The 19,768-nt window shown below is 49.0% G+C and overlaps 1 protein-coding gene across 11 annotated transcripts in view; it reads left to right on the top strand.

The window, feature by feature from the left end:
• PAX2 (paired box 2) overlaps positions 1–3,718 on the top strand; it is a 90,322-nt gene extending 86,604 nt beyond the window's left edge. For 6 of the 11 annotated variants that reach the window (XM_027528659.1, XM_027528655.1, XM_027528656.1 and 3 more), the window contains 2 exons: positions 1,129–1,215; positions 1,695–3,718. In XM_027528659.1, the coding sequence (XP_027384460.1) occupies positions 1,129–1,215; positions 1,695–1,816 (209 nt within the window). In that variant the 3' untranslated portion in view covers positions 1,817–3,718. Of the gene's footprint in view, positions 1–1,128; positions 1,216–1,675 lie in introns of all 11 variants that reach the window. The other 5 variants (XM_027528658.1, XM_027528657.1, XM_027528664.1 and 2 more) reach the window with 1 other exon arrangement.
• The last annotated feature ends 16,050 nt before the right edge of the window (positions 3,719–19,768 follow it).

The following is a 19,768-nucleotide window of genomic DNA, read 5'->3' as shown; positions in this document are numbered from 1 at the left end:
GGAACAGGAGTGTTGGGTGCAAGGAGATTCTTCTGGGAAGGTCCCAGGCGAGAGCAGGTGGAGACTGGAGGTCTCAGAGAGATGGGGGTGCGGGGGTGGGGGGATAGCCTGCAAGGAGATGGGGTGAGGAGAACCGCAGAGAGCTCATGGTGGCAAGGGGGGAGTCGTTAAACAGAATCTAGTGCTGATGAGGAAATTACACTTGTTTCATTAGCGATGGGGAAGGAGATAGCTCAGTTCCTCTTGGTCACAGTTGAGCTCAGAAGCTCATTATCCTGCTGCACGCATGCTTTCCCTCCTCGTCAATAAACAGGCTTTCCAGTGGCTGCATCCCCCACCCCCACCCCAGCTCCCTCTCCGAGAGGGGCCCCTTCTCCTCTACTTAACCCGCGGTTAGGGATCACTGTAAACAGTCTGGGGTCATCACACAGGAGAAAGGGCGAGGGGGAAACCCGGGGGCCTGGCCTTTCTCGCGCGGAGGGAGGGAAGCAGCTTCCGACGGCTCCCAGCCCACGGGGCCCTCCGTTCACCGTTTGTGAACCCGCGGGCAGTCCACCTGCCTCCTCCCGCCGCCTCCTTCCCCTGCTGCGTGGCCCACGTTTCAAATCTCTAGAGGGAAAGATGAGAGGGGAGTGTTTCCCAGCAGAGCCCCCACCCCTCGCATTGGCACAGTGCTGAGATGCCATTCCCCGGACTTTCTGGGACAAAGTGTCCCTAGAGCCTGTCTTCGCCATCCTCCCCCCGCTTCCACCCTGTGGGGCTGTGGCTCCTAGAACCAGAGTCTCCACTAAAAAGGCTTTGGTCCCCATCGCAGGGCGTAGGTGCCCCTGGACTCAGAATAAGCCCTTCCTGGGTGACTCGGAGCGCTTCCGAGGGAGCGCCCCGAAACTACCTCCGCGGCGCTGTGGGAGGCGCGTCGGTGCTTCTGCAGACACACACACCCCACCACCACTACCACCACCATTAGCACGGGGTCTCCCCCTGCGGACCAGGTGGATTGTTCTCTCTCCGCCCGTCCGCCTGGCGAAGCATCTGCACTTCGGACCCGGGGGAGGCCCCTGGCCGGGCACGTCGGGCCCGCCCTGGCCTTGCGAGTGTCTGATCCCCACTCCCCCGCCCCCCCCGCAGGGAGCGAGTTCTCCGGCAACCCGTACAGCCACCCCCAGTACACGGCCTACAACGAGGCTTGGAGATTCAGCAACCCCGCCTTACTAAGTGAGTACCGCCACCTGGCTGGCCGGCGGCTCAGCGTGTCGGTCCGCCAGCCCGCCAGCTCGGCCGTGCGGGTTCGACAACCCCCCACCGGACTTTTGGGCGCCCAGCCGGGCAGGCTCGTTAGCGCAGCTCTGAGGCCCCGGGATCCCTAGAGGAAGCCCGTGCCTCCCGCCCCTCCCTCCGCTCCGCTCTGTTCCCGGCGGCTGCAAGGCTCTGCGCCGCCCCACCCTGGGCCCCCTTCGAGGTCCGCAGTCGGGCGGCGGCGGTCACCGATCGGGTCCCTCTCCCACCCGGTGAATGCAGTTCTCCTGAGGGCAACCGGCCCCGCAACTCAGCCAAGGCCTCCCTGCACGGATCCTGCTAGACCCCAGCACGAGGTCTCTGCTTTGCTTTTCTTTCCTTTTTTGTTCTCCTGTTTGTCCTCTCACCCAGCCCATTCTTCTCCTGTGTTAACTTCCAGGTTCCCCTTATTATTATAGTGCCGCCCCCCGGGGCTCCGCCCCTGCCGCTGCTGCCGCTGCCTATGACCGCCACTAGTTACCGCGGGGACCACATCAAGCTTCAGGCCGACAGCTTCGGCCTCCACATCGTCCCTGTCTGACCGCCCGCCCCGGAGGGAGGCAGGATCGACGCGACCCGAAGCCTCCCGGCCACCGCCCCAGACCCAATCCCCCTCCCAGGACCCCTCCAGCTCTTCACTTCACCCCGTCCAAGGCGGGACAGGACGAGTGACGCCGCGGGCGGGGCCCTCAGGCCCGGGCCCGCCGCCCCTTCCCGCCTGCTGGACTGGCCGCGTCGCGAGGAGGGCCCGACCCAGTTCGTCCCCGCCTCGCCCGAGCTGGCCTGGAGCCCACCAGCCGCACCGCCGGACTCTGGCCGGGCCCGCCGCTGCGCGCGGGGGACACGCTTCTGTGACACACAATCAGCGCGGACTGCAGCCTGGCCCAGCCCGGGAGCAGCCCGCCTCGGACGCTCCGGCGAGCGCCGGGAGGCTTCGCTGGAGGGACTGGGCAAAGGAAATGAAGAACAAAATGATTTTCTGCAGAAGGAGGAAGAGCCTCCTGCCGAGACCTCGGGAAAATGTCCGAATCCCGGCTTCAGCCAGATTGCCCCCACCTTCTGAGTGTGCCCTGCCCAGAAGGTGGAAGGGAATGGGGGCGTGGGGGCCGGGCTTCAGGGATGCGCTTTGGGGATCGTCAGGCGTTTCCAAGGTTGGGACCCAAGGCACACAGGCCCCAGCAGCCCGCACCCACCGAGTCCGACCCTTGGCTCTTCCCAACTCCACCTGAACTGCCCAGTTCGCAAGGGCCCAGGCAGCCCCTACTAGTGACCAGCTTCTCAGCCCCCGCCTTGCCCCTACCTCGGCGTCTCTTCCATCTACCCACCTCGCAGCTCCTCCTCCTACCCGTCCTTTCCGATCCCACGTCGCTCTGCATCTCTCTTCCCTAACTCGCCGCCCTCACCTGAGTCTGTCCCCGTGCCTGCCTCAGGACCAGTTTCTGCAGGCCGCGGCACTGGTCCCCCCAAGCAGTTACCCGATGACCCCCGTCCCCCGCCCCGACACAGACTCAATCTGCCGGTGGTAGGAGCAGGATGTGAGTTGGCGTCTGAGCTGCGCGGAGTGGAAGGTGGGGGGCTGCCCACTCCACCCACCTCCATCCTCTTCCTCTAGCAGGAACTGAACAGAACCGCAAAAAGTCAAATCTACATTTATTTAATATGATGGTCTTTGCAAAAAAGGAAAACAAAAACACCCAACAGGCTGCTGCTTTTTAGAAAGACGGTGTGTGTCTTGTGAAGGCGAACCCACGTGTATATAACCCCGCCCCTCCAGCCCCGCCCCTCCCGGTAGAGTCCCAGGTGCCCGCCCGCCTTGCCTGTAGATAACGCCCCGCTGTCTGTGCTGTGAGAGTCGCCGCTCGCTGGGGGGGGGAGGGGGGAACACAGCTACACGCCCACTAAAGCACAGCACGCCCTGGGGGAGGGGGGCTTTTTTTTTATGTTACAAAAAATGACAAAAGAAAAGAAATCTCTATGCAAAATGACGAACATGGTCCTGTGGACTCCTCTCGCCTCTGTTTTGTTGGCTATTTCTCTGTAATTCCGTGTTTTCGCTCTCTCCTCCTCATCTCTCTGCATCGCTCCCCTTTCCAGCTCTCGTCTCTGCTTCTCTCCGCCTCTGTCTCGGTCTCTCTCAGTCTTCGTCTCTCTTGTCTTTCTGTCTCTGTCCTTTCCTCGGCCTCTCTCCCCAGCCCTGCCCCGGCTGCCTTGCCCCCCTGAGGCTAGATCAGAGGTGGCAGCGCCCGCCCCTAGGTTCGCCCCTCGCGGCCGTGCCCCGTGGGTTCTGGGCCACCGGCGGCCGGGCCGCCCCGCCCCGTAGTTGCTCTCTCGGTAGCGGCGATGCGCCCTGCATGTCTCCTCACCCGTGGATCGTGACGACTCGAAATAACAGAAACAAAGTCAATAAAAGTGAAAAATAAAAATCCTTGAACAAATCCGTAAAGGCTTGGAGTCCTCGCCCAGATCTCTCTCTCCTTCGAGCCTTTTTATTTGAAAAGGAAAACGAGAAAAGAGAATAGTTAAGGGAACTGCCGGTGCCCAGCCAGGCTCCAGTGGCCCAAGCGGGGCGGCGAGGGAGCCGAGGTTCAGACGCCGAGGCCCGGCCCATTCCAGTCCCTGTAGGGCTGGCGCGACAGGGGCCCAAACCCAGGACCCAGCCGAACCCTCGAAAGATTCCCGGATGGCTCTGGTCTCCTTGGCCACCTTCAGCGCGTCGGTTCGTTTTGATTCTTTTTCTTTTCTTTTCTGTGCACATGACAAATAAATAATAATAATAAATAATAATTAATAAATAATAAAATTTTGTATGTCACTCCCCATGGCTCCAAGTTTGTCTCTACCTGTCTCTGGAACAGGCCTTCCCTCATACTAGTCGATCTCAAATAAACCCTCAATAATCCTCTCAGCTGCATTCCCTTTGCGACCCCTCTCCCACCCCTTAGCCCAGACCTATCGGCGGCGCATCAGAAGCCACCCTTCCCCGCCCCATCCCCACCCCCACCCGACCCCCACCCCGCCCTTGGAGCAAGGAGTTTTCGCTTTGCAAAACTTGAGAATAACTTCGAGTGATTTGGTCGCTCTACCTCTCCACTCACACCCAAACTCAGGGTGCAGTCTCTCACAACTCGCCGTCGGAGACTCTCCGCGTGGTAGGGAGATGGTTTGCTGTCCTGTCTCCTTCCACCACTCCTCCGCGCAGCCGCAGTTTTTATCCCCAGTCCGCCCAGAGACCACAAACGCTTGCCACCAGTTTTCTCGCTGCGCATTTATTTCTTAGCCAGGACAGCATCCAGTCCCATAGAGACCCGGGGGAACCTGCGGGCTCAAGCGACCTCGCGCGCCCCCTGGATCTTGCGGAGTCCCCGCCTGGGCGAGCAGCCGCTAGGATCGGAGCGGTCTGGGTGTATCTTGAGGGCGCATATTATGCAGTAGGTCGCCGGCTCCCATTTCTGTTGTTCTGCGTGGGTCTGCATGTTCCTGTGTGAGTCTAGGGGTAGGGAAATGGGAGAACTGTTAGTTTTTTCAGACACCCTGACTGTTCTTGTGCCCAGGTGTCCAGTGAAGGCTGACTGTGTCTGTCCCTATGTCTCTCTGTCCTGTTCAGGGGAGGGATGGAGTGATTGTCCAGCCTACTTCTGTTATACTTGGAAGGGGTCTGCCCTCCATCCCTTCAGCAACCTCCAGCGCCAGTCCTCCCACAAAGGCCACAGCCTCCACCTGGTCTCTGCCCTAGGATACTTTCCTTCGCTACCCCTGGGAAACCTTCCCAGCTCAACTTCCATCTCTGCCTCCTCCCGCTTGAAATACTCTGGAAGTTCTGAGCTGCCAGGGGTGGCTGGGCAGCTGCAAGCAGGACTTGGAGACAAACTAAGGAGTGACCTTTCCCATTGGCTGGGGACACTGTCTCCTAGACCCCTACCTCCGATCAGGATTCCAACAGGCCTGTCTTTCCCCAGGCCTGTTTTCCCAGCCTACTCACATCGTGATGCTGCAGGGCCCCAACAAATCAACCAGCCCCGAAGCAGTCAAGTCCATCCGCTTCCTTCTGCATCACCACTTGTGTCTCCTCCCTAATCCCATATTACTAAATGACAGCCCCACTTTCCACTTGCCCCTACTGCTCCTTTTAATCACCAGTCTCTTAGAAGAATGGTCTTTAAACTACTTTGATCATATATCCTAGCAGTAAAAAGAGTTCTGAATTTGTACTCCAAATATATTTGTGCATATGTGCTCAGTTGCTTCAGCAGTGTCTGACTGACTGTGAACCTGTGGACTGTAGGCAAGGATCCTCTGTCCATGGGATTCTCCAGGCAAGAATACTGGAGTGGGTTGCCATGCCCTCCTCCAGGGGATCTTCCTGACCCGAATCAGTGTTTCTTATGTCTCCTGTATTGGCAGGTGGGTTCTTTACCACTAGCGCCACCTGGGAAGCCCATGAGTATATTTACTTACTCACAAATTCCATAAAAAACTCAACTAACATATTAAAAATCTTATAAGACATAAAATAGAAAAAGGATGAGACTGGAATACAAAGAAATTCCAATGTTCTCTTCTCATGCCTAAATGGATTATTTTGCAACCCCTCAAAAATGTTTACCCCACTTCAGAGAGCCTGCTCAGAACCCAAATCCAGTGTGGCAAAACTCCTGATTTTATTGCCTGAAGTCAAGCAAGTGGATTCTGGATGCTGCCAGGGCACTGGGTTGGCCCAGGCAATGCCATACACATCACATGGAGTGGTTCTCTGGCCCCCAGTGCCTGGCTTTGCCTTCAGGTGCCCCAGAATGGGAGCCCTGTCCTGCTCAGTTCATCAGATTGGGAGCCAGCGCATCTCACCTGGGTCCCACCAGAAATTCTTACCTTCTGTTCTCTTTCTGGTCTCCTTCATACCAAATTGGATTTTGAGGGCCTGCTGTCAACAGTGACCACCGCTACCCAAAAAAACTTTTATTCTGTGTCCCTCCTGGGGAATATTCCCTCCTAGAATCAGCCTTTAGGGGCCCAAAACATGCTTTACAATCCTTGAGCAGTTGCCTGTTCTAAATGCAGCCCCAAACACAAACAGGGCCTGTTCCCCAGCTCTGTTGCTCCTCAGAACTCACCTAATTCTGATTCTGCTATCCCTGTTCCCACCCTGCTCCCACAGAGTTCCTAGCTGAGGTTCACCAAATATGACAATTAGAAACTGTCCTGGGTTTAGGAAACAACAGTAGCAAAGACATGGAGGCATGCAAATATACCAGATGAAATGGGTGGGGTATCAGCTGCCTGGGGAAAGATAGAAGGGGTTGGGAGAGGAGGCAAGAGATGAAACTTAAAAGTGACTGAAAGTCAGGACACTAGAAATGTCCAGATGGTATCCATCACTCATGGCTTCTTTAAGGAAGCTGTCCCACTCACAGCCCATCCTGACCATCTATCCACCAACGACTTTACTAGAATTGGACTCACACAAAACTGAACTAGGCTGATCACTACACTCTCTCAGGACACAAAACTGGGAGGAGCAGAGAGAATAAGGGCATTTGACCATACTGCTGCTGCTGGTGCTGCTGCTAAGGCGCTTCAGTTGTGTCCAACTCTGTGTGACCCCATAGACAGCAGCTCACTAGGCTCCCCGGTCCCTGGGATTCTCCAGGCAAGACTACTGGAGTGGGTTGCCATTTCTTTCTCCAATCCATGAAAGTGAAAAGTGAAAGTGAAGTTGCTCAGTCGTGTCCGACTGTTAGTGACCCCATGGACTGCAGCCCATCAGGCTCCTCCATCCATGGGATTTTCCAGGCAAGAGTACTGGAGTAGGGTGCCATTGCTGTGATATATAGTCAAAGCCCAGTGGAAACTGGGGGATTCGGCAGCCCTTTATTTTATTTATTTGTTTTATTTTTAGCTGCGCTGGGTCTTCAGTGCTGCACGGGCTCTTCTCTAGCTGCGAAGAGCACAACTACTTTCCAGTTGTGGTGCTCGAGCTTCTCATTAAAGTGGCTTCTCCAGTTGCGGAGCATGGGCTCCAGGGCTCATGGGTTTCCGCTGTTGTGTCACGTGGGCTCAGTAGTTGCGGTTCCGGAGCTCTAGAGCCCAGGGTCAATAGTTATGGCCCACGGGTTTAGTTGCTCCTCAGCACGTGGGATCTTCCCCAACCAGGGATTGAATCCATGCCTCCCACATTGGCAGGCAGATTCTTTTACCACTGGCCATCAGGGAAGCCCTCTCCAGCCCTCTTCATCTCAGTCAAGGACAACTCCATTCTATCAGTCACTCAAGCCAAAACCTCAAACTAGAATGTGAGATTTTCAGTCTTCCCTGACTGCTCTTGTCTCTCCCATCCCTTATCTGATCCACCAGCAAAATCAGACAGCTCTACCTTTAAAATGGATCCAGGGACTTCCCTGGCAGTCCAGTGGTTAAAACTACCCACTTCCACTACAGGGAGCTCAGGTTTGATCCCTGGTCAGAGAATTAAGATCACATGAAAAAGTGCAGCCAAAGGGGGGAAAAAAAAAAACGGTTAACAGAATTTGATCATTTCTGATGATCTGCACTGTACCATTCCGGTCTAAGCCAGTATGACCCTTCACCTTGAAATGCAAAAAAAAAATATATATATATATATATATATATATATATACATATATAGCTTTCTTGTTTCCATCTTCGCCTCACCCACCCCAGTCTACTCTCCCATCAGCAGAGTGATCCCCAAAGTGTAGAGCAGAGCATGCTCCTTCTCTGCTCAGAGCCCCCCAATGATTCCCCTTCTGAGCCAAAGTCAGAATCTTAAATCTGATCTATAAGGCCCTACATGTTCTGGCTGTCCACCCTGTACCCCCCACCACCACCCCCAGCTCACTGTGCTCTGAGCTAGCTGGCCTCTGTGCTATGCTTCATTTACATCAAGCATGAGCCTCCTCAAGACATCAAGACACTTGCTCTCAGTGTGCCCCAAGCAGTCCCATGACTAGCTCCCCACTTCTTTAAGGTCTCTGCACCTCTCATTCCATTTGAAACTGTCCCTCCCCCATCCTGTGTAGTTCTTATGGGACTGTCAGTCAAAATGCCTCATGAGCTCCTGACCATAGATGTGGGCCTGAGACCTATGTCTGTCCAATGGGGACCCCCGTGTCCCTGTTCAAAGCACATCAAGGTAGGAAGAGTCCTCTCAGAAGTCTTGTTATTGGGGCTGGAAGAGAGAGGGTCCCTTCTTTCTTTGGGCTGTGAGCTGCAATGATGAGGGCTTTGAATCTCTAGGGACAGTTCCCCACCATGTGGAGAGTCCCTGCCTGAGATCTCAGTGCAGACACACTCAGAGTCAGGCTGGGACACTCAGAGCTGAGAGGCAGACTGAAGGAGAGCTGTGCTGGTGTCATTCGAGCCTCTGGAGCCAGCTAGGCCTGAAGCAAGGCCACTTTGGCACTTCTAGGGTCCTAAGCCAGCACCTTCTCCTTTTTATCACTTAAGCAAATGTGTTGAGTGTCTGCCAGTTGTAACCCAACCCCCAGGGCTGCTGGGGGAGGGGTAGCTAAGAACCGAGGAAGCAGATGGAGGCAGAGGGTCAACAATTCTTTTGAAAAGTTTGGAAGGGAAGAGGGCACAAGAAGGGCCAGGAGATGCTGCGGTCAGTGAGCTCGAGTGAGAGTCCTTTCAAGCTAAGGGCTATGTGAACCCGCCTGGGGGCTGAGGCAGAGGGTGGAGTCTGAGTAGGGAAGGAGGGGCTATTGAGAGATGGACTGAGGGGCTTATGGAAACAGGCCTGAAAGAATGGGGTGCAGTTTGAGGAGTGGGGATGAATCAGAGAATTCTGCTGGGAAACTGATCATGAGGGGATAGGGCTGAGAAGCTGCTCAGAAAGCTTGCAAGAGACACAGTTGCTATCTGCTGAGAGTGAGGGGAGCAGGACTGGGTCCCACCTTGTGGAGGGTAGGGAGCTTTGGAAGAACCTGGGAGATTTAGAAGGTGGTCTGTGAGAGCATGAGCACGTCGCCGGCCTGCAGCAGGAGAGCACACGAGGGTGGCAGATCATTGCCTTGATCCAGGGCTCCCCTTGCCCTGGTTGGCTCCATCTCTCAGAACCCAGGGTTTGGGGCCCCCAGATTACACTGCTCTCCCCTCCCACATCTGACCCACATCCTCCTCAGTGTGGTCTCCCTGCTTGATTGAACCCCAGCAGCATCTCAGTACATGCATCTCAGTATGTTCCCACGGCCTGATCTTTGTGACTGTCCATTCCCAAGTGCCCGGGCTCAGCCTCAATTTCCTGGTTGAAGAGGCCTATAGAAGAGCCTTGGAAGAAAAGTTATGACCAACCTAGACCACATATTGAAAAGCAGAGACATTACTTTGCCAACAAAGGTCCATCTAGTCAAGGCTATGATTTTTCCTGTGGTCAGGTATGGATGTGAGAGTTGGACTGTGAAGAAAGCTGAGCGCCAAAGAATTGATGCCTTGGAACTGTGGTGTTGGAGAAGACTCTTGAGAGTCCCTTGGACTGCAAGGAGATCCAACCAGTTCATTCTAAAGGAGATCAGCCCTGGGTGTTCTTTGGAAGGAATGATGCTAAAGCTGAAACTCCAGTACTTTGGCCACCTCATGCAAAGAGTTGACTCATTGGAAAAGACTCTGATGCTGGGAGGGATTGGGGGCAGGAGGAGAAGGGGACGACAGAGGATGAGATGGCTGGATGGCATCACCGACTCAATGGACATGAGTCTGAGTGAACTCGGGGAGTTGGTGATGGACAGGGAGGCCTAGCATGCTGCAATTCATGGGGTCGCAAAGAGTCGGACACGACTGAGCGACTGAACTGAACTGACTGATAGAAGAGCCACCCCTTCCCTAAGGAATCCTCAGACCGGAAATGCATCCTCTAGGCAGAACGAAAAGCATGTGTGTACAGAGGCATCTCCAAGCTGAGAGCAGCATGAACCCAGAAGTTGGCTCCCGTGATCACTGTGTGACCTTCAACAAGCCCCTTGGGTCTCTGTCCTTGCCTCCTGTGTAAAACCAGATGGCCTCTAGGATGCCTTCCCACTTTGACATTCTAAGCTTCTGCAGTTATATGTGGTAGGTAGCCTTCAATCTCTACGGTCAGGAGGAGTTCAAGAAAGCTCTGTGGAAGATTGGATACATTCAGATAGGGAAGGGGATGGGGGACTTTTTAAGCTAGGAAAGGAGGCATGGATTTATTTATTTGTTGCTATCTCTCCCACCTGGGAGTCATTACTGCCTTTCCCTCTCTCTCTCCCCAGTGTCTGCCCAGAGATCTCTAGGTGAATGGTGGAGACCACTGAGGGTTCTGGATAAGGTACATGGGAGGGAGACAAAGAAAGAAGCTGTTGGGGGCCAACTCCATGTCCTGCCTCCCCACAACACTCCCCCAGCCCAGATCATCCCAATACTCTAATTAGCCAGTCCCTTAGGCCCCTGTTAGCCAGGCCGGCTGAGCGTCCAACTCCCCGGGGACCAGCCCCCTTACCCCCCAGACTAATCAGTCCCTTTGCTCCTTGAGTGCATGAGCATGCACACACACACACACACACACACATTCCCTTATTCTATCCCAGAGCCCCAGCACCATTCTAGCCTTCAGAGGATTAACATAGCATGGTGCTGAATTCCCCCAATGAAGACACCCCATTTGAGATGATTGAAGGGTAGGGGAGAAGTCAGATAAAGTTTGGAGATCCTCTCCAATTTAGGGCTTTCTCTCAAACTTGTGGGATCAAGGATGTGTAGCAAAGCATACAGCCATGATTGGGGGTGCTCTATGGCACCCCAAACCCTGGGGCTGGCACCTCCCAGGTCCCTATCTACGGTCAATACTCACCCCAACCCAGATCCCCTCCTCCCCTTCATCTCAGCCCCCCCATTCATCTCCCCACCCCCCTACCCCCCGACACCCGCACTGTCAGCCCAAACACATGATAAATTGCCCTGTCAACAGAATTCATTCAGGGACCAATTAATTCCACAGAAATGAACCAGGAGCCATCAGTTGCTGAAAAACTCAGAGTGCAGGGAGCAGAGGGAGGGGGTGTGGGCGGGGGGTGGGCGGCAGAGGAGGGGACAGGGAGGCTGGGGAAGTTAGTCTGACAGAAATTGGTCATTTAATGCTTAAGTGCACGCTAGACAGCCCTGTCATCGCCCGCGGCCCCCGTGCGGGATTAATTATCAGTGGAGGAGAGGGCAGCCCGGCCCAGCCCAGCCGTCTGTCACTCACCAAGGCTAGAGTCACCCAGGACTTGGCCACCCTAAGTCCTCTTCCAAGTCTCCAGGCCGCCTGCCCCCTCAACTTCCAGGTGTCCCCAGATCCCAACCCTAAGCCCAACCTCATATCCTGGACCCTCAGACACACTTAGTCAAGGCCTTGCCATCAGCTGTCTAAACCAGGAAGGCTTCTCTGGCCCCTTGACTGGGTTAGGCCCCATATGTGCCCCCATCATTACCCTCAACCATCTTGAGTGACTCTCTGTGCAGAGTCCAAGGCATGACTGTCCCAACCATTGATCCTAATCTGAGAGAATGGCACCATCTTCCACTCAACTGCTTATGTCAGATCCCTACCAGTTCTCCTTGACTCCTCCCTCTCCCTCATCCACTCAGCCAATCAGAATCCAAGTCCTGTCAGTTCAGCCTCCTGGAAACAGCAAATCTGGGCCACCTGCTTCTAGCTCCCCATCACCACGTTCAGCAACTCTGCCTGTTCTGTCTTGCTTGTAGCTAATGTTATCTTTAAAAATGCAAATAATATTCTGGTGTACTCCCCCGCCAGCACACACATACACAGTTTAACACTTTTTGGTTTAACACTCTTTGGTGGACCACCATGGGCCTGCAGGGGGTGAAGTCCAAACTCTTGACTCGCAAGCCACAGAGTCCTAACCTCTGCCACCAGTCCAGCCTCGCCTCCAGCACACTTCCCCCCTGCTTTCTCTACTCCAGCCCCAACGACCTTCCCTTCCTGCCTTTGCAGACACTGTTCTTGCAGCCTGAAAAGTTCTTTCTACCCTGCAATCCCCACCACTTGACTGACTCCTATTCATCCTTGAGATTTCAGATTAAATGTCACTCCCTCCAGGAAGCTTTCCCTGAACCTGTGATTAGATTTCACAGCTCCCAAACTTACCCATCCATCAACATGTCACCCTACTTCAGCACTGTCTCTCTTTCCACCAAATGTTAAGTTTCATGAGAATGGACTCCATGTCTTTATCCTTTGAGCTTGGCACTTAATAGAAACCAGAAAATACTTGTTGAATAAATAAATGAAAGAATAAAAGCCTAATCTTGTCTTGGCCCTAAGCCTGGCCTGACTCTGGAGCCATGTTCCCCAGAGCCAGACCTCTCTTGGGAACCCAAGATATGTTGGGGTGGCTGGAAAGATGAGAAACCCTCAGAGAACACTCAGTCAATCTGTGAGCCCATCAGACTGACTTAAGTCAGTTGTGCTGGGTGGGTTCCAAGGAGGCTGCAGGTAGTTGGAGGTTAGAATGGTAGAGAAAATGGCCAGGGCTTGCTAAAAGAGCAAAACCCAGGATCTGAGGAAGCATGCTCTGTGCTGCAATGTGGATGCATGTGAAACACAGGGCTGATCCGAGGAGGAGAAGGAAAAACTCTTGGCAAAGTGATGTTCCTGCTCTTTAATATGCTGCCTAGGTTTGTCACAGTTTTCCTTCTAAGGAGCAAGCATCTTTTAATTTCATGACTGCAGTCACCATTCACAGTGATTTTGGAGCCTAAGAAAATAAAATCTGTCACTGTTTTCAATTTTTCCCCATCTATTTACCATGAAGTGATGGTACCAGATGCCATGATCTTAGTTTTTTGAATGTTGAGTTTTAAGCCAGCTTTTTCACTCTCTTCTATAATTCCTCTTCACTTTCTGCCATTAGCATGGTGTTATCTGCATGCCTGAGTTTGTTGGTATTTCTCCTGGCAATCTTGATTCCAGCTTGTGATTCATCCAGCTCAACATTTCATATGATGTACTCTGCATAGAAGTTAAGTAAACAGGGTGACAATATACAGCCTTGACATACTCCTTTCCCAATTTTAAACCAGTCCATTGTTCCATGTCTGTTTCTAACTGTTGCTTCTTGTCCTGCATATAGGTTTCTCAGGAGACAGGTAAGGTGGTCTGGTATTCCCATCTCTTGAAGAATTTTCCACAGTTTATTGTGATCCACACTGTCAAAGGCTTTAGCATAGAGAAGCAGAAAAAGCCTCTTGCTTTTTCTATGATGCAACAGATGTTGGCAATTTGATCTCTGGTTCTGTTAGGAGAAGCACACTGATTGAAACCGCCCACCCTGGCCAGGCACCATAGTAACCATTTGCATGAGTTATTTTATGACAAGAGGTCCTGGTAAGGAACACAGAACTAATAAGCCTCCAGCAACTGGAAGAGTTCAGGAAAGGTCAAAAGGAGACACCACATGTCCGACCACCTCCCAGAATCCTTCTCTCTGGCACCCATCTTGGCTGAACAAGGCGTGCACCACCAGGAAGGACTCTGAGTCAGAATGATTGGCTAAAGACAACCTGGAAACTAATCCCATCACCATAAAACCCGAGACTGCGAGCCACGTGACAGAGCAGTTCTCCTGGGTTCCCTTACCCTACTGCTCTCCACCTGGGTGCCCTTTCCCAATAAAATCTCTTGCTTTGTCAACACATGTGTCTCCTCAGACAATTCATTTCTGAGCGTTAGATAAGAGCCCAGTTTCAGGCCCTGGAAAGGGTTCCCCTTCCTGCAACAGTTCCTCTGCCTTTTCTGAATCCAGCTTGTACATCTGAAAGTTCTCATTTCGCATACTGCTGAAGCCTAACTTGAAGGATTTTGAGCATTACCTTGTTAGCATGTGAAATGAGCACAATCGTGCAGTAGTTTGGACGTTCTTTGGCATTGCTTTTCTTTGGAATTGGGATGAAAACTAACCCTTTCCAGTCCTGTGGCCACTGCTGAGTTTTCCAACTTTGCTGACATATTGAGTGCAACACTTTAACAGCATCATCTTCCAGGATTTGAAATAGCTCAGTTGGAATTCCATCACTTCCACTAGCTTTGCTCATAGTAATGCTTCCTAAGGCCCACTTGACTTCACACTCCAGGATGTCTGGTTCTAGGTGAGTGATCTCACCATCGTGGTTATTCGGGTCATTAAGACCTGTTGGCATAGTTCTTCTGCGTGTTCTTGTGGCCCTGATATAATATAGTGTGTAAGGATGTGTCAGCTGGTATAAGTGATTCGGTAGGGCTGTAGTGGCATAATCCAAAAACAGCACAACCATACAACAATTTACTAATGTCAACCAGGAAATGATGGGTGACCTTACTGGTGAATAATCTGAAGTTATATTGTGGTAATGTGGCAAGAAAGGGGTAGAGCTGGAATTCAAGGTCCATCTCCCTTTTAAAGTACATCCATGCCCTTGACATTGCGTTATCTGCTTTAAGAAGTTTGGCCCTCTAGGTAAGAAGCAAAACAGGGAACAAGTTGAATCACAACATAAATAATGTAACATATTCCTAGACATAAATTTTATTAAAAGGTCAATATTAAGGTGGATAAAGTGTGTATAATAGGCAAGTATTTATATAAGAAAGGAGGAATATGAATGCATATTTTATGAATGTATCATTTTACAAAATGGAAAGATAACAAGGTTTTTTAAAACATTCATCTATAGAAGAAATGAGGAAACAAAATGGAGAAGACAGGGTAGAAGGTTGCCATCACTGATATCTTATATTGTAGATATGACTTTGCTGCTGCTGCTGCTGCTAAGTCACTTCAGTCATGTCCGACTCTGTGCGACTCCATAGACGGCAGCCCACCAGGCTCGCCCATCCCTGGGATTCTCCAGGCAAGAACACTGGAGTGGGTTGCCATTTCCTTCTCCAAAACATGAAAGTGAAAAGTGAAAGTGAAGTCGTTCAGTCATGTCCGACCCTCAGCGACCCCATGGACTGCAGCCTTCCAGGCTCCTCCATCCATGGGATTTTCCAGGCAAGAGCACTGGAGTGGGGTGCCATTGCCTTCTCCGAGATATGACTTTAGAACCATGTAAATATTTTACATAATGTCACAACAAAATTAAATCAATAAGCAATCCCCCCAAAAGCAAAAGCCAAATAAAACAAATGAACTTAACTCTATTGAATTCGTATAATAACCACATATAGAGAAATTATTCCAAGTAATTTGAAACCTAGTAGTTGACCAAATATATATTCTCTAGTGGGGCATACACTGATTAAGCAAATAAGCAATGATATTTGTATGCTTGGAGTTTTTTTTTTTTTTGGTGTGGGAGAAGCAAACAAACCAAATGGAAGATCAATTAAGATAAGTAAAACCCCCATAGTTCTGGATTTAATTGGATGTATAAATAGTAACTCTTGATGCATTTTATCTTTTAAAAAATTCAATTCCTGGCTCTGTGCACTGAAAAGGACAAGAAACTAACCAACTCGATAGCTGTAAGCACCTCTTGTTCCTAGACTCTGGTCTTTAAATACCACTTTGCACTAAAAGCACCCAGGACTCTTTGGGGAAACGGAAGATGTCAGATTTGAAAAATTAATACACAAGATGATCAAGGAAATCTTGTCATAACAGGAAGCGAGAAAGCTATCAAAGATTACTAGGATCATGTTAAAAGGACTTAGGTGCCCATTAGAGGCTCCTATTGACCAATAATTGAGCATCAATGATCTGACTGAAATTCATCAGACATATTTAAACCCATGAGTTCATCATTATACTTAAAAGAAAAATCTTCATGATCTTCTTTAGAGGAGGGAGGGAACTAACTCATTATTTGGGAAACTGATAAATAAAAGGAATCAAGCATTTCTACTACTTTTCTTATAAGAACTGTACTTCAGGAAATCAAATAGTGGAAGAAGGGAAGTTTCTCTTTATAGAAGTCTTCCAACTAACAAAGGAAGAAGGAATGGATAAAATTAGAGCATCACCATTTTGCGACCCCAGTGGAGTAACAGATTTCAGTGATTGTCAATGGCTGTTAGTTTCACAAAAAGAGAAACAACAGAACACTATGTGCCTCTTAATGAAAATACAAAGAAACAAAAAAATCTTTAAAAGTAGTATTTAAAAAAAAATCAAACCTGAATCTGATCAAGCCTTTAGCTGTAACTACCATTTTACAGGAAACAGAATAAACAAAGAAACCACAAGGGACTTCCCTGGTGGTCCAGTGGTTAAAAATCTACCTGCCAATTCAGCAGACATGAGTTTGAAACCTGATCACGAAGGATTCCACATGCTGTGTGGCAACTAAGCCCGTGCACCACAACTACTGAGCCTGTATGCTCTAGAACCCATGCTGCACAATAAAAGAAGCCACCACAAATGAGAAACCCGTGCACCACAGCTGGAGCGTAGCCCCTACTCATTGCAACTAGAGAAAGCCCGAGCACAGCAACAAAGACCCAGTACAGCCAAAAATAAGCAAATAGAGAAATCGCAAGGATGCAATCTGATCCAAGCTCTTCTTCTTCTCTTTTTTCTTTTTAATATTTATTTATTTGGTTATTCTGGGTCTTAGTAGACGCTCACAGGATCTTTGGTTGCAGCCTTCAAACTCTTAGTTGTGGTATGTGAGATCTACTTCCCTGACCAGGGATCGAATCAAAGCACGGCGTCTTAGCCACGGGACCACTAAGAAGTCCTATGATCTAGGCTCTTCTTTGCATAGTTTCCACAGACTGTGAGAAACTTTAGTGCAAATAATCTCTTCTTCAATGAAGAAATTGCAAGGGGGGAAAAGGGTGGACTAAAAGAGACTTAAAAAACATATTCACTAATTGCAATATACTTGAATCCTGCAAGTAGTTAAAAAGAGGAAGAGGATTAGGAAGAGGAGAAGTTACAAGGTAATCAGGAAAAAATAAATATGACACAAATTACACATTCAGATGTGCTAGTGATATGATGATCATTTTAAGAAGTCATTTTATTTTAGAAATATAAACTTATATACAAATTATATGATATGGTGTCTGGGATTTGCTATGAAACAAGTCTGGGGGTTGGAGTGGTGGGGAACTATATAAAACAAGACTGGCTATAAATGGATAATTGTTAGTTATGCTTGTTATACTAGTCCCTCTATTTTTATATATGTTTGAAATAATAAAATTTTAAACCACTTTTGTATTAAAATAAACTAGTTAAATTTGGGGATCTCTGTCTCCTCTCTTTTGACTTTTTAGAAATTCAGTTGCTTAGTTGTCCAAGATAGAGATTCTGAAGAAAATGACCAGTCCAAAATAAAATACCTCTAGATTCTGGCAATTGGGGTCTTCCACAAAACATCTGGGTCCCCACCTTATCACTTTTAAATGGTATCTCCTAATCAACAGATCTCAAACATGCACACAGTGTTTTCAATCTTTTATTGCCTTACTTTTGTGTTGATGGACTAGAAAGGATACTAATGATTTAAAATAAGCTTCTAACTTGAAATAAAGGCCAGAATTAACTACCACAAAAAAAAATGTGAAAGAATCAAAGTCAGTTCAGGGAAAAGAATAAAACTAAAAACAATCCCCCCCCCCAAAATCTATAATTAATAGTCTGAGATGTAAAGAAACTGACCTCTGTGAAACAAAAATTGTGTATTTTTAAGGCACATTCAGAGAATAATAATAATTAGTAATCTTCTAGATATTAATACCTATGTATAAAGGAAAAGGAGTACATCAAGGCTGTATATTGTCACCCTGCTTATTTAACTCATATGCAGAGTACATCATGAGAAACGCTGGATTGGAAGAAGCACAAGCTGGAATCAAGATTGCCGGGAGAAATATCAATAACCTCAGATATGCAGATGACACCACTCTTATGGCAGAAAGTGAAGAGGAATTTAAAAGCCTTTTGATGAAAGTGAAAGAGGAGAGTGAAAAAGTTGGCTTAAAGCTCAACATTCAGAAAACGAAGATCATGGCATCTGGTCCCATCACTTCATGGGAAATAGATGGGGAAACAGTGGAAACAGTGTCAGACTTTATTTTTTTGGGCTCCAAAATCACTGCAGATGGTGACTGCAGCCATGAAATTAAAAGATGCTTACTCCTTGGAAGGAAAGTTATGACCAACCTAGATAGTATATTGAAAAGCAGAGACATTACTTTGCCAACAAAGGTCCGTCTAGTCAAGGCTATGGTTTTTCCTGTGGTCATGTATGGATGTGAGAGTTGGACTGTGAAGACGGCTGAGAGCCGAAGAATTGATGCTTTTGAATTGTGTTGTTGGAGAAGACTCTTGAGAGTCCCTTGGACTGCAAGGAGATCCAACCAGTCCATCCTGAAGGAGATCAGCCCTGGGATTTCTTTGGAAGGAATGATGCTAAAGCTGAAACTCCAGTACTTTGGCCACCTCATGCGAAGAGTTGACTCATTGGAAAAGACTCTGATGCTGGGAGGTATTGGGAGCAGGAGGAGAAGGGGACGACAGAGGACGAGATGGCTGGATGGCATCACTGACTCGATGGACGTGAGTCTGGGTGGACTCCGGGAGTTGGTGATGGACAAGGAGGCCTGGCATGCTGCAATTCATGGGGTCGCAAAGAGTTGGACATGACTGAGTGACTGAACTGACTGAACTGATATGTGCATATATGAATAGGTGTATATTCATAAACATAACATCAAAAGTAAAAATATTTAATAGAAGATTTTCAAGGTAAAGTTAAGAAAATATCCAGAAGGTAGAAGAACAGTCTCAGAGATAAAATTAGAAAAGAAAAAAATAAGAAAAATAAAGGATAAGTACAGAAAGTATAAACATCTAATGGGACTCTCAGAAAAAAAAAAAAATAGGACAAAGAAAATGAAAGTTAAAAGGTTCATTAAAGTTAAAAGTTTAAAATTATTTTTAAAATAATTCCAAAAATTTTCCCAAGTTGAAGGGCACGAAATTTCTAGATTGAAAAGGACAATCAAATACCCAGCACAAAGGATTTACAAAGTACCACATCAAAGCACATAATAATAAAGTTTTAGAACACCGAAAGTTAAAAAGAAGCTTCCAGAATGAAAGAAAGAGGGGAAATACAGCAATTTGAAAATAATAATGGCAGCAAACGTCTCAACAGCAACAACGGAACTATTAGATAAAAGAACAATACCCTCAAAATTCTTAGGAAAAAAGGATTTCAAATGTATAATTCTATATTCAAACAAAATATCACTCAAGTGTGAGAATAAAATATTTTTCACAATTCCAAAGCTTCCAAAAATCCCCATGCTTTCTTTCCTTAAAAATAACTGGATGACTAGGGAATTCCCTGGCAGTCCAGTGCTTAGGACTGCGCTTTCACTGTCATGGACCTGGATTCCATTCCTGGTCAGGGAACGAAGATCCTACAAGGTACATGGTGCAGCCAAAAAAAAAAAAAAGAGGCCAAACTAAGAAAGAGGAATACTTGCAACTCAGTAAGCAAAAGATCTAACACAGGAGAA

The sequence above is a fragment of the Bos indicus x Bos taurus genome, chromosome 26, assembly GCF_003369695.1.
Source record: "Bos indicus x Bos taurus breed Angus x Brahman F1 hybrid chromosome 26, Bos_hybrid_MaternalHap_v2.0, whole genome shotgun sequence".
In the NCBI taxonomy this organism is placed as follows: Eukaryota; Metazoa; Chordata; class Mammalia; order Artiodactyla; family Bovidae; genus Bos; species Bos indicus x Bos taurus.
This window is presented reverse-complemented; position numbering and strand designations above follow the sequence as displayed.